The sequence below is a fragment of the Stomoxys calcitrans genome, chromosome 3 (assembly GCF_963082655.1).
Source record: "Stomoxys calcitrans chromosome 3, idStoCalc2.1, whole genome shotgun sequence".
NCBI classification, from domain to species: Eukaryota; Metazoa; Arthropoda; class Insecta; order Diptera; family Muscidae; genus Stomoxys; species Stomoxys calcitrans.
This window is the reverse complement of record NC_081554.1, coordinates 103810888-103834207: the sequence shown is the minus strand read 5'-3', so window position 1 is coordinate 103834207 and position 23320 is coordinate 103810888. Positions and strand designations below refer to the sequence as shown.

The following is a 23320-nucleotide window of genomic DNA, read 5'->3' as shown; positions in this document are numbered from 1 at the left end:
AACCAATAACAATTCGGTAATAAAACTAATACCAAATGGTACTAATAATTTTATGTTTCATCCGTACCAGATAGTAATGCTTCGTTACCTGGTTCTGAAATGAGCATGTTTGGTAACATTTCCTCTGAGTACACTAGACACGAAAATTAGAGGTCATATTAGAGATCAACGAACAAAATGTCAGCCAACTCGGACAAGAATTGCGACCTCTAGGAGATAAAGAAGTCATATCAATGGATCGGTTTCTATATTGCCGATTTGCTATCTTCAACGGCCTACATCAATACGTTTTATTTGTGCAAATTCCAAGCAGATAACTTCGTGATTTCCCCAGACGGACGAACGGACATTGTTTTAGATTATATATACCCACAGCAATATTTCGCGGGATTGCAAACGGAATGACTAGATTAGTATACCCCGCACTTATGGTGGAGAGTATAAAAAATATATAAGAAGATATTTTTTACTTATACAAAGTCATATGAAATTCATTTTAACGTGTCTTATTTATCAGAAAAAATGGGCAAGCTTTGTATTCGTCGAAATTTTTGCATTAATTTATCATATAGGATCCTGCAATTTCATCGCAAAAAAGCAGGAATATTGACAATTTTGTACTTTTTTATACTTTTCAAACATCGAAAGTACCAGAGTCCCGGCGAGTCATTTGGTGCTTTTTCAAGAATAACCCTTTTTTTTAATATATATTCATATGTCATGCGATCTCAATGTTAACCCAGAGAAGACTGAAACATGCCTGATTACGAAAAAGATGAAGGTGGGCCAATTTAACGCACCACGTTTCCTCAATAAAACAATTTCGATATCTGACAAGGCCAAATACTTAAGAGTGATCTTGGATAAAAACTTAATTGGAAGTGTCATATTCAGGAGCGTACTGAGAAGGCACACCGCTGTTGGGCACTGTGAAGACGGGCCATAAACTCGATATGGGGCCTGAATCTGAGGATAGTCCACTGGCTCTACAGAAGCGTGTTTAGATCAATTCTTACCTATGCCTCAGTAGTTTGGTGGACTGCTATAGAGGAAAAGTGCAACGTTAGGACTATACAACAGGTTCAGAGAACATGTTGTCTTGGCATAGGCGGAGCAATGACGACCACGCCCATAGGGCACTTGAGACTATTCTAGAAATCCGACCTATTGACATACAGATTAAATGTGAAGCAGCCACTACGGCTATGAGACATAAGGCGATAGGAGAAGGGATTGAGGCAGGAAGCAGCTCATATCATCGCTGTATAATCGAGGCGACGATAAGAAACCTTCTACATGGACATATAAAAGCTGAAGAACAGAGTGGACCTAGGGGTCTACATTTGGAATCCAGGGACTGGAATCTGTTTTGTACTGCCTGACCACAATACGGTCCTGCAGGCGGAGATCCGGCCGATCACGAAATGTGTGAAGTGGTGTGGTACTAACGCGAGGACGTCGAGTATGAACATATTTCCCGACATTAAAATGGCCATAAGGACAATAACAACCAGTATGGCAAGGTCACGAACAGCCTTGCTATGTAAGATCGTTTGGGTGCTGGGCCATAACGGAGTAAGGGGGAATAAATGGGAGAAGATTTGGCAGTGAAGGCCAGATAACTGCCGTGGATAAACTTTGTTAACCCGAACCCTTTCGGGTTGACACAGTCCGATATAAGAGCGCGACATACACATGTAACGCTGTGGAACAGGAAAATAAATAGTCGGTAGGACCGCGAAAATCTTAAGGAGGGGTCCAGATGGTGAGAAGATGAGTCTACTACTGAAAAGAAGTAAAAAGGAAGTCAGTTTAGGTTTTGGTGTCATAACGGGACACATAGGACTACGAACTCACTTATGCAAAACAGGTGTGGCAAGTGATGGAAGATAAAGAGACTTTGGAGCATTTCCTATGTCATTGCCAGGCTTTCCCTGCTAACAGACACAGTTACTCAGGTGAGGCACGAAAGGTAACCAACTTAGGAGATAGGTATGGAAAACAATTAAGGATTTTATTAGATGCACGAAACTCCTAGATAAGGTTAGGTTTGGTTTAAGTGGCAGTGCTATCAGACTCACTTAGACGTTTTTGTCTAAGTTTGTTGTAACACCACAGGAACAGAAGAAGGAAGAAGCGTTGAACCATACAGATCGCTTTAAAAAACTCAACAGCTTTCGAATGTTCTCATCCGCTAAATCAGACAGGTTCTCAAAGAAATGAGAACCTAAATTGGAACCCCTTCTGACTGTTAGTGCGGGACAAACACACAGAAGGTGTTCTATAGTATCTTCTTCTTCGATGTCCTCACAGCTTCTGCAAAAGTCGTTGCTGGCAACCTTCAGTCTGTCAGCATGTTTTCCGATTAGACAGTGACTTGTCGTGACGTACTCAATGACTGAGACGTCTGTTCTAACCAGTGACAGCAAAGCGGTAGATCTTTTCAAGTCTTGATTAGGTCACATAGTTTTGGAATACTCACTGCCCCCTCTTTGTAACCATCTATCATTCGTTGTCCTTCGTGACTAGTCGTGAAAACTTAAACTACATGTCGGGGCTCAGGTAGGGTGTAATTCACACTGCCTGGAACATCGGATATTGTATCAAGTATCATAACACAATGTGTATCATAACACAATGTGCGTAACCGCCACATGAGCAAAGAGAAAGCTCCCTTAGCCTTACGGCAGTGGTCGCAGAAATTTGTCTAGCCACTATGCCCAGAGGCATTAGATGTAGCATCATATGGCGTCGTCTTCAGTGCGGCTGTGATGCACAAACAAGCCATTCTTTGGATCTGGTTGACTATTGAACAGTAAGTGGACTTTTGAAGCGCCCTCCACCAGACGGCAACACCATATAGCATTATAGGTCTGAAAACTGCAGTATATATCCAAAGCATGACTTGCGGTCCAAACCCCCTTGGGGTGTTCCTCTGCTGACCCAATTTTTAAATCCACAGATCCCAAGCCTGCCGTAATGCATCTTTTGGTAAGTAAGTTATTAATAAACTTTCGTTCGGTACAGTTGATCAACTCATTCGTGATTGACGCCGGTTTTACATTATTGAAAGCATTTTCAATGTCAATAAATGCCAACATTATACATTCTTTGACAGCGAGAGAACGGTCTATGTAGCTGACTAGGTCGTGAAAAACTTTTTAAGTGGATTTGCCTTTACTATATGCATGCTACCGCCGTGACAGGCGATCTTTGCCTAAGACATCCCATAGGTTTATATAACATTCTGATACAAGCAGAGTATATCTCCGTAAGTCTAAATAGCCAGTCTATCGGGCACAGCTTGTAATTCAACCGGTATAAATCATCAGAGTCTGGCGACTTAAAGGAGTGACAACCTCTCTGGCGCCACGTTGTCCATTAGATAATTTCCAGGGTAATGTGTAGTTCTAGTGTTTCCTCACTACACATTGTCCATACATTCTCTGACTTCTGAATTTACCCCACCGTAATAGGTCTCGACGACAGAATCCTCCTTAGCCTAGAGGCCTGAGAAGTATCCTCAACGGAGTTACAGAATTCTACCCAAGATCTGTTCTGAGCCCTTCTCAGCTCGCCCTTATATTTTCTCAGCTCAGCCTTATAGATGACCCAAACGAGTGGTGCTCTTGTGGCTTTCGCTTTGTTGAAGAGTTTTCTGCAGTCCTTCCTTAGACCAACCAGCTCTCGGGTTCACCATGGCGGTCGCTGTTTGCCCCTTAGCTTGGCACTAGGACATGCTGACACAAGCAAGACTTTCAGGGCCTTCGTGATCCGCTTGACCACTATGTCTATATCCTCTGTAGTTTCCACTTCGTTTTCTGGTCTAGAAGGGATAGACTTGCAGAATTTGTGTCGAAAATGATCCCAATCCGCCTTTCTTCCGTTCAGCCGAGGGACCACTTCTGCAGTATTTTCTCCAAGGCTGAAGATGTGGTCAACCTACACTTCCTAGTTGCATATTCTTGCGCTTATATCTTCCGATACAAAGGTAATATCTAGTACCTCCTGCCTTTTCCGGGTAATAAAGATCGGCTTATACCCGGTATTACAAAGCCAGCCAGTAATGGGACTTATTAATTTCAAGGATGGCTACTACTCAATCTTCAGTGCTTAGTGACGGAAGAAGAAAAACCTTTAGACTACTCTTTGCAAGGACATTAACGCGTTCTCTGAGTATGGCAAAATCCGCATCGTTTGGGTGCCTGGCCATAATGGAGTAAGGGGGATTGAAAGGAAATCGATTTGGCGATGAAGGCCAGAGGACTGCTGTCAATAGATTTGGTTAATCCGAAGCCTTTCGGGTCGACGCAGTACGAGTTAAGGGCGTGGGCGATGAATACTCATACAACCCTGTGGAGCAGTAAACGATCGGTAGAACGGCGAAAATCCTATGGGCGATCCAGCTCGTGAGAAGACGAGACTATTACTGAGAGGAAGTAAGAATGAGGTCATTATAGCTATTGGTATCATGACGAGACACATAGGACTACGAGCTCACTTTTGTAAAATCGGTGCGGCAAGTAATAGCATGTGTAGGGCATGTGGGGAAGATGATTAGACGTTGGAGCGTTTCCCTTGTCATTGGCCGGCTTTCGCGTCTAACAGATACCGGCACTCAAGTTAGGACACTATGCCGGACATGAGCCAACTGAAGGGGAGTGGCATGAAAAACAATTAAAGATTCTGTAAGTAGAATGGAATTTCTAACTTTCGAGGATACTTTTTAGTTTTTAGAGCGTACAACAAGCCAATTACTTGCTTAGGTGTATGTCTATAGTGGCATCGGCCAGATTAATATTCCTCAGGACACTGGACTCTAGCGGTGTGGACGATTCCTCCTTAGATGCTTCACTAGCTGCTTCTGTCGAAGTACTTTTTAAGACCCGTCCTTCCCCGATGGCGCACACCTTGAGCCCAGTGCAACCGGATGCCGCACCCACACAGGGCTTGTCGGGTCCCGTTTCGATGCCTTCTCCTCCTGTATCGATTGTGGCAGAGGGATTTTCTGTCTCCTCCAATCCGCCAGACTTTAGCGATGTGGTCGATAGTTCCCCAGGCAAGTGTTCAGCAACAACTGCTGAGTCATCTCCTGATTCCCCAACCCCACCGCTTCAGTTTCAGTAGACCTTCAGTTTCAACTTGTTGAATCCGTAGGATAAAACCCCTCAGACTTGTTGAGGTCTGCGAGACAGCTGGAGTTTAGTACGAATATTGCATGCCTCCGGTCACCATCAGCCTCATCCAATCTAACAATCCTCCAGTTGGTGGTTGAAAGTATGGGATTACATTCCCCTAGTCTTCCAAGTATGGATTCAGGATCTGAGGAAGAAATATCTTCCTTCTTGACTTAATCTAGTGATGCGCCTGGCCAGATCTCACCAATCTTTTTTTGCGCACAACGATACATTTCGACTGAGCGTTTATTCCCAAAGGCAATTAGTCTTTATCGGCCCCGACACCAGCCTGCATCTTCACAAACTGAAGGAGACCCAGGAAATTCTACAAAAACATCGGAGTATACTGATGACAGTCCATTGAGTATGTCACTCCCTTGCCAATTTAGGGAGCCTCTCTCCCTATAAGTGAGAGTCTTAGGATCATTCGCACTAAGTCTCTCCATAACCTGAGAGCTATGCATTTTCTAAAAGGGCATTTTGGTTTGCTGGGGAAGGCCGATGGCGTAGGCAAATTATAGGCATGCAAAGATTGAATAGGTTCGGCCTTGTCCTTAAGACTCGAACCAAGTGTGTTCGTCGAAAGCCCTTGCTGATCAGTCGTCTGTCGACAAGGTCCATATTGTGTATTGACGTTGACGACGTGTTTACGTGTTTTATTTTTGTACATTGCTTTAACAAATTCTTGGTTCTTGAAAAAAATGTTCAACTTAAATATACAAACTCATATGGATTTTGTTGGCCAACACAAAGCGGAGATGTATTCTCGCTGCATCATCACTTTGTTTGGAGTGGTGGGTCTGATTTGGGGAGCAATAATTCAACAATTTTCCCAAACTGGTTATACCCTGGAAGCTGGTTTTGTTTTGGCTTCATTACTAGCAATTCCTCCCTGGCCCATGTTCCGAAAGAAACCTTTGGAATGGCAAAAGCCAAGACCAGAACCCAGCCAGGCTTCTTCAAGTAGAACTGTATCTGATGAAGGCAAGCAAAAGAAGAAGAAATAAACGCGTGAGAGAAACACAATCAAGATTCAATTAATGACTGACTCCAATTGCTAATAAATTTTTTTGAGAATTCGTTCTACCCCTTTTCTAAAAATTACTAGTATCTATGCATATCGTATTGAAGGCCACCATGCCACAGAAGTAATCATGTCCCCCTTTGATTTGGCCAGCTCCCATTCTACTTGATTGGGAATATTTGCATGAACCCATATAAAATTGAAAATAGTGGAGCCTGGAGCAGCCGCTCCACCAGTCGAGGTTTCAGTAGTGGACAACATGCCACGGCTTGATAAATATTTCTTCCAAAAATAATAATAATAACCTATTACGAGTTACAGAAAAATTCTTGGGGAGCGAAATAACAAAACGTCCGCTCCACTCAATGGATCAAACAAGAATTCCTAACTTAAAAAAATTATTTTTCAAAGTTAGTTTTTAGAGCGCACAACGAGCCGATTACTGGGTTAGGTGTATGTCCATAGTGACATGGGGCGGATTAATATCTGCACCCACTTTTCAGTCAAACCCTAACCTACATACATATATACATATATTGACGACTCAAGAAAAAAAAGACACCGGCTAAGCATATCCTATCAACATTAGCAACTTTCTTCATTTCATATTCCTTAAATATTTGCTTAATATTAGTACTGTGTCGAAATGTTGTTCAATGCGGACCATTTTTGGAAGATAAATAGTGATATAAATTATTCATAGAAAAGCAATTAAATACGAAATACACTCTTTGGGAGCTATCTTAACCTATAGTCCGGGTTCAGACTCGGCTGTAATGAGCTAAATGTTCAGAATCAGACGGCACCAATTAACGCCGAGTTGATAGAAAAAAACCAAGAATAGAACTGTTTTAAAATAATTGTAGTTCGAGTTCGGAAAGAGCATAAAATGGACGGATGAAACTTTAAAAAAATATTTCCCCGTCGCATCAGGTCATGTTTTAGTGAAAATTGGTTTGTACAAAGTCAGGAATTGTTTATAGCTCGAAATTTCAAACAAAAATTTTCCTGAAAAATCCTGGGAGTGTTATTTCTGGAAACAGTTTGAGGATCTTGATGCATTTGATGTTTCCCATGTAACAAAACAAAACATTTATAAAGATAAGCCTACCATTTTCGACAACAGGTGCGATTTTATATCGAAGTCATTAAAATCTACTTTTCATCACTAAGGGCTGGTACTCTATATAATATATACAAAATCCTCCAAATGAAAAATGTGTGAAAAATTAAGATGTTTTTTATGGTAATGACTTAAAAGAAGCAAAAATGGAAATGCAGTGAACATTTCATTAAGGAACGGGTGCAAATTTAAATGAAGCAATTAGGTACAATTAATCTTAGTGTAATACAATGGCAGGATTGTGTTGGTGCAAAAATTTACCGTAAATATGATTAAATAAATTAAGACATTTTGTTGAAGTTTTTCTTAATTTCTGTGATTTTATTGTTGACCTTTGGAATTTTATAACTTTGTCTCGAGGTAATCGAACAATTTACAAAATCAAAGGCATGCCAATGGGTTCGCCCATCTCTCCGATAATCGCCGATATTGTAATGGAAAACTTACCAGACGCTTCAATTGAGAAAATGACAACAAAACCAAGATTTCTGACCAAATACGTGGATGATATATTTTGTGTGTTGGAAAGAACGGAAATGGAAAATACTCTACAGGTTCTTAATTCCATCCACCCACAAGTCCAGTTCACAATGGAATGTGAATCAAACAACAAATTGACATATCTTGACACCGTCGTTTACCGACATCAAAATAAGTTAAAATTAAATTGGTATCAAAAAATACAGCATCTGGGAGACTCATAAATTATTATTCAAATCATTTGAGAAGAATAAAAAAAATATGGCTACTAATTTCATCGACAGAGTGCTAAAAATCAGGGACAAAATATATCATCAAGCAAAACGAAAGGAACGTTTAACAAATGCTTCGATTAAATGACATCCCAAACAACGCCATTAAGGACGTTACAAAATTTTTCAAGAACAGAACAGCGAACAACGAAATAGAACCAACACCAAAAATCTTCAAGAAAACGGCGCATATTCCAGGGTTTTCGGAAAGGCTTACCAATTCCAATATATACAACAAGGAAAAATACCAGCTTGCTTTAAAAAGCCAAAACACACTAAATAGTATATTCAGCAGGACTAAATCAAGGATGAGAAAGGAGGACAATCAAATGTAGTTTATAAGATTAAATGTAACGGGGATGAAGCTAATTTATGTCAGAAGTCATATGTAGGAACAACCAAAACGAAATTAAAAACAAGATTATCATCTCACAAATCTGACAAAAAACTGCACTTGCAGCACATTGCACTTTATCAGGACATACACCAAATATTACAGACGTAGACATACTAGCACAAGAATCCAATCAGAAATGACGATTTACTTTAGAAATGGTTCATATTATTGACACCCCTACAAACAAACGTTTGAACTTTAAGAAAGACACAGACAATTGTGCACAAATTTATAGGAATTTGGTATAAAAATACAGACAAAAATAAAAGAGTTTTATTCGAACTTGTAAAGGAAAAGTCGATTTTTTTGTTACTAAATGCTATCATTTTCAAATGTATATATTATTTGTAAAATTACTTCTTTGTTAAAATATTGGTTCGAAATATTAGTAAAAATTACAAATAAAACAATTAAATAAAACGCCATCACCAGTTTTTGTAGTATTCGATGACCTCGAGCCAAACCAAGAAGACGAAGTTTTACTTAACTAAAAAAAGAGTACCGTGCTTAAATGGTCTTAAAAAATTAGGAAAATAATTTTCTGTTGTTGTAAAAAGATAGTAACTTATACTATTTTTTACTTTTATTAAAAAACTTAATTAAAAAACATTTTCAAGTTGTGAAAGATTACTGCGCCGCTAACGCGCAACCCAAATCCATTTGATTTGTTCAAAGCTCCCAAAACTGTTAACATTATTGCTTTTTTTTCATATGACCTTTTTAACTTGTATTCAATACCATTATGCTAACCTCATTTATCATCCCTGAAACAAAGTCTTAACGGTGTTTAGAAAGAAGATTTCTTCTCGAAAATTTCGATTATGGCTTGTACCTGACATTTTAGGTATTGGATGGAACTATACATTACCTGTGCTAAATGATCTAAACCACCGTAATGGAAATGCAAAATTTTGTATTGCGACTCTCTTGAAGCTATGACCAATTGTCCCGAAGTACAATTATTGTCGTTGAAAAATAATCGCAATGAGCGCATCTGGCTAAGGTCCACCGAAAATCGTCTGCATTTTAGGACGGTTTTGCGCCTTATGGTCGGGGTGTTACAAGCGCTATCAGGAAACGATAAATTATGCTTGAAAGCTAATAACTCAGGAGTCATCCAGTTTGGATTGTTGTCGTCTGAAATAGATCCATCTGATTCTTGTTTATGAGCCTCTCCATCCGTAAGTGCAATACAGTTATAAGTTTGCGGTATATGGGCATTTTCTATTTGAGGATTCGATATTGTTATGTTAACAGAGGTAATAGGATTTTTTTTTATCAGTGCTTCTAAATCTTCTAGTGATGCCCTCTTTCCTCCCAAAAGAGGCTGCAATTCATTTCTTAGTTCAAGCATATCTGCACTTGTGGCAATGTCATCATCTTTATTTGTATTAGTCTGATTGCAATCTTGGAATGTTTTAAATGTTTCTTCATTTTTACCAGGTGCGTTGTTACATTTCGACTTCTGGCCCTCCTCACAGACTGGAGACTCTTTCGCACATCGTGACGACGATTTACCATCATTAGAGGGATATTTGCATAAAGTTGAATTGGGAATCCAAGATAAAAGCAACGTCGGACGTTTTGCACTGTTATGTTGGTCAGTAAATGTTTTCGTTGTAACTGTTAGATATCCGGGATGATGTAAAATATCACATTGTTGCCTCGCAACAATTGGGGGATGAATGCAAACGTTATTTTTGCAAAACAAAATTTCGTTGTCTTCATATGAAATATCGATTTTTTTTCCTTTTTCCTCACCAAGTAAAAAACTTGAAGCTTTTTTAAAAATACTACCAATAGGCATAATGATTTCTGAACACTCCTGATTACGATGTCAAAGCTAGCGATGTTGTTCTATATTTTAATTAGAATTATCGCAATTTAATTGTAATGCAGTTCTAAGCACAGTAACCATATACACGACCGGTTATGATTTAAAACTCTGCATATGAACTAAATCACCCTTACTAATGAATGTATTTTAAGGTATATATTTCACTTCGTTTTGACACACAATTTATGCACTGTCTTGCAATGCGGCTGCGCCCAAAATGATGTGCTTTACAAATAAATGAACAAAAAATTTTTAACTGGATACACTGGCGCTCATTTAAATAGCATCCCACTTCACTGTAATGGACTAATCTTAATTATTTTCTTAAAATTATTGTTGGAGGATATAGTGAAGTAGACTGTATATTGGGGAATATCTTGCAATACATACAAACTAACATCAAACTGAATTATTAAATTGTCTTTCCATTTTATATAATTCAGGATGATATAGTACAAAAAAACAATATTTCGGTCATAGATTAGCCCCCCTTTATATAGATTAGTATAGACATAAATGTTAAAATCATATTGGTAAGAAGATATTGAGCTGTCACTTTGCCCAAACATTCGATATATAGCCCCTATATCGGCCGCTTGAATCTACCAATTCAAACTATTGATTCTCTAAAAGTCGTATTTATTACCCGATTTTAATGTAATTTGGAACTCCCGAGTTTGGATTATATCAGATCATGTTTAGATATAGCTGCAATATGGACTGATCTTTCGATTTAGGCCTTGGACTCATAAAAGCCTCATTTATTCGTGGCTAGTTATTTTTAAAGTTGGATATAGTTGCCACATAAACCGATCTCATATTGGAGATCTTTTATTAACTCATTTCCAAGAATGGTGAATATTCACTTAAATTTGGAACATTAAGTTGTGTTAGTTTCCTCGACGTTCGTGCAGAATTCGACCTAGATCGGATCAAGGCTGCCATATAGACCAATGTTTGTATGAACCTTTGGGTGTCGTAAATGGCGATTTTACCTAAATTTGGTTGATATATACAGTTATGGAGAACAAATAGAGTCTCATCCTACCATTTCAAATAAAATGCAAAAAATTGGTTTTTTTATATTAAATACTTGAAAAATTATTTTATTTGGCGTAATCATGTTTATTCTACTTATAAAGACAAATGATTAATTGTTTACTCTCACATCAAATAAAAAAAAAAAACAAAAAAAAAATAATTCCTTTAAATTCCGGGGGAAAAAAATCTTACATTAATTTATCATATAAAATCTTTCAATTTCATCGTACGCTAAGTCCCAATGGTTTTCAGAAAACAAATTTTTTCTCGAAAATTTCTATTATGGCTAATAAATTAGTTTTTTGCGTGTACATATCATGAACTTGACATTTTAGGAATTGGACAGAACTATACATTATGTGTGCTAAATGATCTAAACCACCGCAATAGGAATGCAAAGTTTTGTATTGAGACTCTCTTGAAGCTATGACCAATTTTCCCGAAGTACAATTATTGTACAAACTGTACAAATGGAGTTTTTAGGAACTCCATTTGTACAGGATTTATTTTTAAATCTCAAATATATCCGATTTCATGGCTGGAATAATCGACAAAAGTACCAAAAAATGCAACTGTTGCTATTAATGTTTATTTTTGTACAGCTGATTGTCAAACATTAAAAACGGTTAAATGGACAAAAAAATTTAATTAATTTTTAGTTAAAAGTAATATTGCATTAAAAGTAATATTTTATTTTAGTGCAGCAAACGCAAAAGAAAGCGTTGTTCGGCAGTTAGCAAGGACCTCTTATTTTCGATGAAGGACTCCATCGGGTCAATCCGGTACGTACAACCGGCTGCCATGTAATTGATTGACAATGGCGATTATATCGTATTTCCTAAAATTCAACTCGTCATCATCGCACACAGAGAAAAGTTGATACCAAACGTGCTCATTTCAGTACCATACGGTAATGATAGTAAAGCAACACCGTTTGGCATTGGTTTCAATGCCAATCTGTTATTGGTTCTATTGCAGTACCAAACCGTTTTTGATTTTTCCACCCCCTAATAAACCAAAAAAAAAAAACATTGAAAATAATTGTTATCTACTTTTATTTCTATTATTTATGTTAATAATTACTAAAGGTAATGTTACACCGTGACCAATCTTAATTTGTATTCAGCAATCGATTCCATATGCATTCGATTTTCACCACCATTTTTGAGTATTTCAAAGTTCAAAAATAATGTCTGGCGCGTTAAAATTTAGCTTTTGCGGCAGCTCAGATAAATTGCTTGGTCTCCAAAAATATTTTTTGGTCGGATTTTGGGACTACGTTCTCTAGTCGGAGGGCCTTTAGGATTGTACGCAACTGACGATTTGCCTCTTGGCGAACCACCGACAGCTGTAGCATTATCAGTATGATGTCGCTTCTTCTCCATTGGCATTGCGTTGGGGCTGGTAGATTCCAAAGGTGCAGATGCACTCAAATTACTAAAGTTACCTGTTGATGTGGCTTTCGTATTTGCTTGTTTGATTGGTATCTTTTTGGGTGGTTCGTCAAATACACGCTTGCGTCGTTCGCATTTCGAATGATCGTAACCGCTTAAATCGCAATGTTTAAGTTTACGCTGAGCAACATCTTTGTTAGATTTTGGTGAGTTGGAAGCTGCTGCTATCATTGTATTTGCAACTGATGAATGTGGGGCCGCCGTTCGATCCTTAGTAAAACTTTCCGATGGGGCTGGGCTTGATTATGCCAGATGTGGAAACAACTTTAGTTGGAGTAGCTGATGTTGCTGGTGCGGGTGCTGGAGCGGCATGCTGCGCTGTACTTTGTGCAGCTGTTTTACTTTCCGAGTCATGTGAATTGGCCTGAGAAGAATTCTGCTGCAAACTTTCCGGTTGCCAACTTATCTGAACGCTCTGCTCGGCTCGGCTCAAGATATAAACTCACTAGCAGATTCCTGTACCGGAAAGCCAACCGTCACCACAAAGTCTATGTTTGCGCCAGGATTTTCGACACACTGTATTGTGGTGTTATAATCAAATGGATCCCGCACTTGTTCGAGCAGGTCCTGTTCGTACACGATTCTCTCAGTAGTGTGAACGTCAAGCGTTGCTCTCCCGACACCAATATAACTACCATTTTGGCACTGTTACGATCTCTATTCTGTAAGACATGTTGTGTCTGTATCTCGTAGTTACTGTACGATGTACGATAGACTGATGAACCTGCCGGCGGCCTATTAAGCACAGGGCTCGCATTGGTTACACGAACTTCCGCTTGGTCAGAGTGCAAGGGGCTAACTAGCAGCCGGTAAAGAGATTTTTGGCGATTGTGGCAGAGGTTTTATGCACGTAGTATTCGAATTTGTACAATCGGCGTGGAATTGCCAGCAGCATTACGGCTTTTATACTTGGCTAACGTCATATGCGCCCCACTTTGTGTTTTTAATAGACGATTTTTAACATCATCCTTGGCCGCATAATAAGTGGTGAGAATAGTACCTGCAATATTACCAGGTGCGACCGCCTACTAGTTGCTTTTGTACTTGAGTTTGAGGCGGAAGATTGTAGTGGCGACGGTTGTGGAGTAGCTAGCTGCTGTTGTTGTGGCTGCGGTGGAGGTTACTGCTGCGATTGTTGTTGCACTCCCACACCAGGCGATCTAAAACGGCCTACAACACCTGGATTCCGTGGCTGAGCTTGTACTAAGTGTATTTGCTGTTGATCACTGCCATCGGCTAGATGAGTTCCGTACACTTAGCGGTCGAATGGAGCCTAAAATCCGACCACCACCACCTCCAATGCACGCAGTTGCATTAACATCTGACGTCGTAATTCCAGCAGTCATGCCTGGCATGCGAGCAAAACGTCCTATTTTTCTGCCTCATACACCAGTAGTTCAAAGTATTGTAGCTCCGTTTGGATTTGTTATTTGACCTACCATTTGGGTTTGTTGCTGCAGCTGGTGAGCACCAGAATTCTGCAATCACATGGCAACCGGTTATATGTTCCGGATTGATCCGATGGAGTTCTTCATCGGCAAGTGTGTAATACAATGCTACAACAACAACAACCAGAATTCTGTTGAATGGATGCTTCGGTATCTGAATGTTTTGTACTTGGATCTGGTGATGCACTACATTCTGCAGCATTTGTTGATGCCGAGATGGCTTGTGTTGTTGCGCCGCCTGATGTACCGTAATGTTTGCTGCACCATATGAGCCGATGGATTTTGATTCAAGCCGTTCGTTTGCAGTTGTATGTGCTGTAGCTGAGGTTTGCTGTTGTTGTTGCTGCTGCGTTGCTGCTTATTGTGGTGTAAAATTTACAATGCGATTATCGCCTAAAGGCTGGTACTATATTCGCTTTTCGCGATATTTTCGCCGATTCCTTTTTTAGATAATAGAATTTAAAGCAAAAAAAACTTGGTTATTTCATTCAGTATGACATTCAATACTTGTAAAATTTTAATAAAATTGTTATTTTTGTAATGTGTCAAAAAAGTAATAGCCGAAAAAGGGGTTTCAACGCTGAAAAATTAACATAGTACCAGCCATTAGACAACACTGTTGTTGCTGTTGCACTGTCAGTTGTACATTGCCCAGCTGGGTTTGCTGTTGAGGTTGTTGTGACTATGCGGTTGCATTCTGTAGATTATTTGAGGTTGTTGTTGCTGCTGCTGGTTAGCAGTTGTACTTGAACCTGCAGATGTTTGGGGCTCTGTAAAATATGCTGTTGTTGGGGAGGCGGTGGTGGCGGCTGTTGGTGAATAATTTGCAGATAAGTTTGCTCTTGGGGATGAGGTTGATATTGTTGTTGCATTGTAGGTGGCGGAGGTGGGGGCTGTTGTTGTATATACACTTTCTTCTGCTGTTGTTGGTGGTGCACCAACTTTTCTGTCGCGTTTATTTGGAATTTTAATTTTTACAAATGAAAAACTACACAAACAAATGCGCGTAAACGGTCAGGATTTATTTTTGGATTTACCTAAATCCAGATCGTAAACTTGCTATAAGGTTAACCGAAAATCGTCTGCATTTCTGGAATGTTGTGAGCCTTACGGCCGACGTGCTAGAAGCGATATCAGGAAACGATAAGTTGGTTTAAATAGCACCCCACCCCCTATTAATGGACTCATATATATATTATTTAAGCATAAACAGGGTTTTATGGTACATATAACGGTCAACGGCTTAATGAATTTTAATGAAATTGACATCCATCGAAAGATATTTTACCAGAGAAGCGACGAATATACGTGAAAATTTATTTTCCTTAAAGAAAAGCCATGAAAATGAGGAATGAATTATCAATAGCGTGCTATGCAGACGATGTTATAATACTTCTAAGGGGTAAGGATCAGAACAAGCTATGCAGAAGGTCTGAAAAGGTCTTGCATATAGCATATGACTGGACTACACCCAGGGGTCTCAATGTTAACCCAAATAAGACTGAAATATGCCTGTTCACGAGGAAGACGAAGGCGGGCGAATTTGACGCCACGATTCCTAAAAAAAATTATGTCGATATCTGAGAAGGTCAAATACTTAGGAGTGATCTTGGATAGGAAACTTAATTGGAAGTGTCACATTCAGGAGCGTACTCAGAATGCTCACAGATGTTGGGCATTATGTAGACGGGCCGTAGGCTCGAAATGGGGCCTGAATCTGAGGATAGTCCACTGGCTATACAGGAGCGTGACTAGACCAATACTTACTTACACCTCAGTAGTTTGATGTACTGCTATGGAGAAAAAGTGCAACGTTAGGACCATACATCAGGTTCAGAGACCATAATGTCTTGGCATAGGCGGAGCGATGAGTATCACGATCGCTAGCGACAAAGTCTTGAATTGACGGAACCCTAGAACTGACGTCTGAAAGATCATGTTACACGAATGGATCAAAGCAAGGGGACAGAGTGGGCCTGGGAATCTACATTGAGAACCTAGAGACTGAGATCTGTTTTAGACTGCCTAATCATAATACGGTCTTGCAAGCAGAGATCCGGGTGATCACGGAATGCGTGAGGTGGTGTGGTACTAACGTGAGGACGTGGAGTGTGAACATCTTTACGGAAAGTAAAATTAAAATTAAATTAACATAAGGGCAATAATAACGAGGATGGTAAGGTCACGAACGAAAATTAAAATTAAAATTAAATTAACATAAGGGCAATAGTAACGAGGATGGTAAGGTCACGAACAGTCTTTCAGTGTAAGAAGGAGATAAACGCCTGTTTTGAGGATGGCACAATCCGCATCGTTTGGGTGCCGGGCCATAACGAATTAAGGTGAAATGAAAAGGCAGACGATATTTCAGTGAAGGCCATCAAATTGGTTAACCCGAAGCCTTTTGGGTCGACGAAGTCCGAATTAAGGGCGTGGGGGACAAACACACGAGGCGCTGTGGACAACAACCACAAACCATATGGTACAATGCGCCATGTTGTCTTCAAGCTGATCGACGTTTTGCCAACACACACATGTGCGCACATGAGCAGAGAATATCGCGAAAGAAGATAAAAAGAGAATGCAAACAAAAGTCATTTGAGTACCGTCAAACCTGGCCGGCTGTTAACAGCTTTTCGCGTGAGATAACTTATATGAGATAACTACATTATATCGATAACTTACCAGTGCAACTTTGCACTGATATTCTATCCAGAACATCTCACTTGCACTGGATAGGTCTAATAAAAACGCAGCAAATATTAAGAAAAATATAACTATTGTAGCCGTTGAGTGGACTTGTTTTTATTTCGCTCCTCAAAGAAAAAAAAAAATCTATCCGTAACTCGGACTATTACAAAAAAATTTAAAGCCTTTTGGAGTATGTTAGAAATAGACTCCAAAGACTCAACATCTGCGGTGGTGGCGTCAGACCGTAGCGTGTTGTCCTCCTCTAATATAGGTGTGGGTGCCTTGGCACCTGTAGTCGAGGGTAATGCTTTAAGCGCACAACTAGTCGTCAGACTAATTAATGAGGAAGAAACGGATAAACCAGAGGGATGCACAGTTCGTCCCCAGCCTTAAAGTAAAGGTGAGAAAGAATCAGATCTCCCGAAGAGCATAACGCTACTAAAATACTGAAGAAGACAAAGAGCTCCCCGTTTTCAAGTACTCTGGGAAAACCAAGCCAGCCATCCCGCTCCAGACAATGTCCTGTGGAGGTAGACAAAGTTGGAACAGAAACGAAGGAAGCGAGCACGGCCTCCGAGTCTCCATGGAGGACTATGACTTCCAAACTGAGACCACAGCCATCACGGAAGGGGAAGATGGTCGCTGAGATTGGTAAGGAGCCTCCTTCTAACGGCAGAGTGGCAAGGATGCACAACAGGATGAGCTGACTTATGCAGTCATCAATTTCGGCTGTGCATCCGGTAGATAATCGGTCCGAAGTGGAGGATCTGGTTAACGTTCGGATTTTCGAACATGTGTGGAATTCTGTAGAGGGTCCGCCCATACAAATGATGAGCTGCGAGTATAGGAGGGACATCTTTACGCTCCCTGGGAGAGCGCGAAATTCGACCTGGTGAGAAAGATGGATAACCTCCAGCTCACAAAGGCGACGGTCTCCACCAAGGGATGGGGCAGTAAATTTGCGACGGATCGCATGTTGGGATTCTTGGCAAGCAAAACCAAGGTTTGGTCGCAGAGAAGTGAGAGGTCTTCCACAGAGAGGAGAAGGAGGAATGAACTCTCCTTGTGTTTGGCATTGATCAAATTTCCGTGACGAGTTTGGCTAAGACTAAAGACATGGCGCACTACGGGAGCAAAGCTGTCTTTTTCAAGACTGGGATAGGCAGAAATTCTCATTTTGAAACATCACCCATACAGTGGCAGGTTATTCAGCACCGGCCCAACGAACAGGGGGCTGACAACGTGACAATCATTGCCTCTCCCAATAGGATAAGCAAAGATCCTAATACTAAAATATCATGCAGTGGAGAAAGACCCAACACAGCCTAACAAACAGGGACCCATCACCGACTTCAAGATTCGGAATTCTGGAATAGGTAAAGATCCTAGTATTGAAACATTAGGCAGCGCAGCGACAGGAGTCTCAACTCAACCCAACGAACAGGGAGCCGATGATTGTACCATCACCTGCTCCCAAGAAGCCCATTTACTGCGGAGATTAAAATTTGGAAGACTAAGATTGGCAAGGATCCTAGTACTGAAACATCAGGCAGTAAAGGAAATGGAAACCCAATACAGCTTAACGAACAGGGACCCGGTGATGGAACCATTACCGACTTTATGAAGAGTCGGAAGACTAGACTAGGCAATGAACCTAAAACGATGACATTAGGCAGTACAGTGACAGGAAAGTTAATGCAGTCTAAAGAACGGGGAGCAGACGATCCTCTACTTCAAAGATGCCCATTTACCTGAGGACCAATGATTGAGATAATACAGATAAACCTCCACCGGAGCAAGACTGCTACACACGCTCTGATGGGGAAAATCAGCAAGGACAAGATTCATATTGCCATAATTCGGGAGCCATGGATGACCCAAAACAAAGATTCTGGACTGAACCATATTAACTAACAATTATTCTATACTAACACTGGTACTCGTCCGAGGACCTGCGTTATTAGTGATAAAATTTGAATTATATATTTTCCCAAAGTTGTCAACGTCGGATGCAACATTGGTGAGGAAGGGAGACGATGGAGCATACCTGGCATCACTTTATCTGCCTTTGAACTCTCTGACACCGGCATCCACGTCGGAGCTGCAATGGCTGGTGAAGAAAGCAAAACAGACAAGAAACGATGTACTAATAGGGTGCGATGCGAACTCTCACCACATTTCGTGGGGTAGTACTAACACTAATAAGGGGGGCCAAGCCCTGGCAGAGTTCTTGAATACTAACGACCTAATAACAATTAATATTGGTAACACCGCTACCTTTGTTAATAGGATTAGGAAGGAGGTATTAGATGTGACGATATGTTCGGAAAATCTGATCGATGAGGTTCAGGATTGGAGGGTTTCCATGGAACACTCTTTCTCTGACCATCGCTACATTGTGTTTAGAATAGCACGGCCAGTGCCGAATCCGATAAGCTTCCGTAATTAGTTGAAAACCAACTGGACAAAATTGGGAAGGCTACTCAGAAGAAGACTTGGGCTAAATAATTTAGATCGTCCGAGCATAGAGGACATTGACGAAAAAGTCAACAGGATTACGACTGCACTGGTGGGGTCCGTCGAAGATAGTTGTCCTCCTCGGGAAAGGAAATCAGCCCAAGAAAAACCCTCGATGACCGGGGAAATTCGCAATATTGGGAAAGAGGTCCGCAGACTTTTTAACAGAGCACGTAGTAAAAAAGCGGAAGTTTATTGGGATGTGTTTTACACACGGTTCAACGAATACAATAAGATTACTAGAGCGGCAAAAACGTGCCTCCTGGAAGCTTTTCTGCGAACAGGTCTATGGTGTTAATGACGCCGACAAGATAAAAAAATTCTCTCACAAACCCATGTCCAAACTGAAACTTTAGTAGACGACATGGGAGTGAGAGCAGAGACAACGGAGGACATGTCGAGGCTTTTAATGAAAACCCATTTTCCACCATTCTACGGAGACACCGGAATCTTGGAATAATAACTTTGATCGAAGGTTTATAATTACGGAATTTATGGTGAAGGAATCCTTGAGGAGCTTCAAACCATTTTAATCACCCGGACCTGATGGAATATTTCCGGCGTTACTACAGAAAGAGGCAGACTCTGTCACCTCATCTAGCCAATATATTCACAGCGTGCCTAGGACTTTCATTTACTCCGAAAGTCTGGCAGGAGACAAGGGTGGTGTTTAAACCCAAGACCGGCAAGGCAAGTTGTAATACTAACAGCATGCCTATGTCAAGAGAAGGTCGGTGAAGACTGCATAAAATAGAAGAATCCTGTGATGCTTAGACGTACACATAGGCAGTATGCAATCATATCGAGGGGGCTTTTAACAATGTGCAGACCGACACACTGATCCAATCCTTAGACAAGATCCGGGTGAACAGGGTCCGGGTGAACAGGACTGGATAAACCATATTCAAAGAAACAGGTGTATATATAGTGGGTCTCATGACATAAATAAGGAGAGGTCACCGTAGCGCAGAGGTTAGCATGTCCGCCGAGACCATCAGAAAAAATTTTCAGCGGTGGTTTTCCCCTCCTAATGCTGGCAACATTTGTGAGGTCCAAAGAGGTGTCGCACTGCGGCACGCCGTTCGGACTCGGCTGTAAAAAGGAGGCCCCTTATCATTGAGCTTAAACTTGAACCACGTTTCCTTAATAGAACGATATCTGTTGTTGGGCTCTTTGTAGACAGGCTAAGGGCTCGAAATGGGGCCTGAGCTTCAGAGAACATGTTTTCTTGACATATGCGGAGCCCATTGGAGCACTAGAGACTATTCTAGATATCCGACCCATTGACGTACAGATTTAGTGTGAGGCAGCCACTGTGGCTATAAGTCTTAGAGAGATGTGAGAATGGCTAGAGGATAGGAGAAGGTCATACCATCGTTTCCGAAGAGGTTTCCGATCGGATATCTGAGATGTTACTTGAGGTCGAGTGCGGGACACTGCTGCCAGAGGCGCAGTCTTGGATTGAGGGAACTCTGGTACTTCCATCTGGGAGATCGTGCTATAGAGATGGAACATGACTAGAAAATAGAGTGGGTCTGGGGATCTACATTGAGAACCCATTAAGAGAGATCCGGTACCAAACGTACGTTTTCTCCCGTTGCCAGTAAAAATTTCTGTTTTTTCATTTCACCCTTATTATTATGTAGCAGATGTCTTACATTTAGTATTTTCTGTGTACCTTCTTTACAAATGGACCTAGAGGTCGAAAAGTGTGTGTGTAGGTACATCTAGGAAATAATTGATGGGTGACTAAACGATCTATTCACAATTCGTAAATATTGATACTAAAAATTGGTATTTCGTATTTTCTTACCAAAAATGCTATGGGTCTAAAATTTGGCATGCAGGTACAACTAGGAAATGATTGACGATGTTTTTATACCCTCCACCATAGGATGGGGGGTATACTAATTTCGTCATTCTGTTTGTAACTACACGAAATATTCGTCTGAGACCCCATAAAGTAAAAATATTCTTGATCGTCGCGAAATTTTATGTCGATCTAGCCATGTCCGTCCGTCTGTCCGTCCGTCCGTCCGTCTGTCTGTCGAAAGCACGCTAACTTCCGAAGGAGTAGAGCTAGCCGCTTGAAATTTTGCACAAATACTTCTTATTAGTGTAGGTCGGTTGGTATTGTAAATGGGCCATATCGGTCCATGTTTTGATATAGCTGCCATATAAACTGATCTTGGGTCTTGACTTCTTGAGCCTATAGAGTGCGTAATTCTTATCCGATTTGAATGAAATTTTGCACGACGTATTTTGTTATGATATCCAACAATTGTGCCAAGTATGGTTCAAATCGGTCCATAACCTGATACAGCTGCCATATAAACCGATTCCGGGTCTTGAATTCTTGAGCCTCTAGAGTGCGCAATTCTTATTCGATTTGAATGAAATTTTGCACGACGTGTTTTGGTATTATCTAACAATTGTGCAAAGTATGGTATAAATCGGTCCATAAGCTGATATAGCTGCCATATAAACCGATCTTGGGTCTTGACTTCTTGAACCTCTAGAAGGCGCAAATCTTATCCGATTGGAATGAAATTTTGCACGACGTGTTTTGTTATGATATCCAACAATTTTGCTAAGTACGGTTCAAATCGGTTCATAATCTGGTATAGCTGTAATATAAACCGATCTTGGGTCTTGACTTCTTGAGCCTCTAAAGGGCGCAATTATCGTCCGATTTAATTAAAATTACTTATTACTTTCAACAACTATGCTAAGTATGATTCAAATCGGTTCATAATCTGGTATAGCTGTCATATAAACCGATCTTGGATCTTGACTTCTTGAGCCAAGTGATGGCGCAATTCTCATCCGATTTGGCTTAAATTTTGCATGAGGTGTTTTGTTATGACTTCCAATAACTGTGCTAAGTATGGCCTAAATCGATATAGAACCTGATATAGCTGCCATATAAACCGATCTGGGATCTTGACTTCTCGAACCTCTAGAGGGCGCAATTCTCATCCGATTTGGCTGAAATTTTGTACAAGGCCTTCTCTCATGACCTTCAACATACGTGTCTAGTATGGTCTGAATCGATCAATAGCTTGATACAGCTCCAATATAAACCTATCTCCCGATTTTGCTTCTTGAGCCCTTACAAGGCGCAATTTTTATCCGAAGGAACTGAAATATTACACAATGACTTCTACAATGTCAATCAGCATTCAATTATGGTCCAAATCGGACTATAACTTGATATAGCTCCAATAGGATAACAGTTCTTATTCAATTATTATTATTTGTCTAAAAAGAGATACCGCGCATAGAACTCGACAAATGCGATCAATGGTGGAGGGTATATAAGATTCGGCCCGGCCGAACTTAGCACGCTCTTACTTGTTTTAATTGATACATTTAGGTACCAAAACGTACATAATGGTACTTTCTTCATTGACTGAGCTAAAACTTTGAAATTTGATACAAGTATTTGTTGTTGTTGTATATATCGGACGACTAGAAGTTTTTTTGCAATTCGTACATTTAGCTACTTAACCGTACAAAATGATACTTTCTTTGCAATTCGCACATTTTGACACTAAAACGGAATAAACCGTACTTCCTTTGTGGATTGAGCTAAAGCTCTAAACTTTGAATACTGGCACACCTTGACAGTATAAACCAGACAAAAAGATTTTATTTTTGAAATTTGTACAATTTTGTACTTAAACATACAAAATTGTACTTTATTTTTTACATATGGAGCTAGAGCTCTCAAAATTGGAATACAGTTTCAGATGTATAGCATATATTGGGCAACTGAACGAATTTTTTGAATTTCGTACATTCAGGTACTAAAACGTACAGGTTAGTACTTTCTTTACGTATTGAGCTAGAATTTCGA

At 40.3% G+C, this 23320-nt stretch overlaps 3 protein-coding genes across 3 annotated transcripts in view; 1 reads left to right on the top strand and 2 right to left on the bottom strand.

Moving 5' to 3' along the window:
- The window catches only part of LOC106087636 (TBC1 domain family member 16), a 79023-nt gene extending 68565 nt beyond the window's left edge, over positions 1-10458 (bottom strand). The window contains exon 1 of the mRNA XM_013252749.2: positions 9342-10458. Within this exon, the coding sequence (XP_013108203.1) occupies positions 9342-10280 (939 nt within the window). The 5' untranslated portion in view covers positions 10281-10458. The remainder of the gene's footprint in view (positions 1-9341) is intronic.
- Positions 5808-6220, top strand: LOC106087637 (signal peptidase complex subunit 1-like). The gene has a single exon (XM_013252750.2). It carries the CDS (start codon positions 5879-5881, stop codon positions 6182-6184), a length of 306 nt encoding a protein of 101 aa, XP_013108204.1. The 5' UTR covers positions 5808-5878; the 3' UTR covers positions 6185-6220.
- Positions 10459-13016: 2558 nt separating the features above from the next.
- LOC131996079 (uncharacterized) lies at positions 13017-19034 on the bottom strand. Its single transcript, XM_059365527.1, has 8 exons — positions 18992-19034; positions 15000-15199; positions 14854-14935; positions 14245-14610; positions 13656-13805; positions 13441-13604; positions 13268-13372; positions 13017-13220 (listed from the first exon to the last, which is right to left on the bottom strand). Exons 1-8 carry the CDS (start codon positions 19032-19034, stop codon positions 13017-13019), a joined length of 1314 nt encoding a protein of 437 aa, XP_059221510.1.
- Positions 19035-23320: the final 4286 nt, after the last annotated feature.

Bases quoted from the DNA above. Each gene is read 5' to 3' on its own strand.
- LOC106087637 (XM_013252750.2), top strand. From the start codon at position 5,879: ATGTTCAACTTAAATATACAAACTCATATGGATTTTGTTGGCCAACAC.
- LOC131996079 (XM_059365527.1), bottom strand. From the start codon at position 19,034: ATGCCGGTGTCAGAGAGTTCAAAGGCAGATAAAGTGATGCCAG. The intron at 14,936-14,999 runs GTACAACTGCTA...GCAACCGCATAG, and splicing joins CCAAACATCTGCAGGTTCAA to TCACAACAACCTCAACAGCA. The intron at 13,373-13,440 runs GTAGTTATATTG...GTGTACGAACAG, and splicing joins ATCGTAACAGTGCCAAAATG to GACCTGCTCGAACAAGTGCG.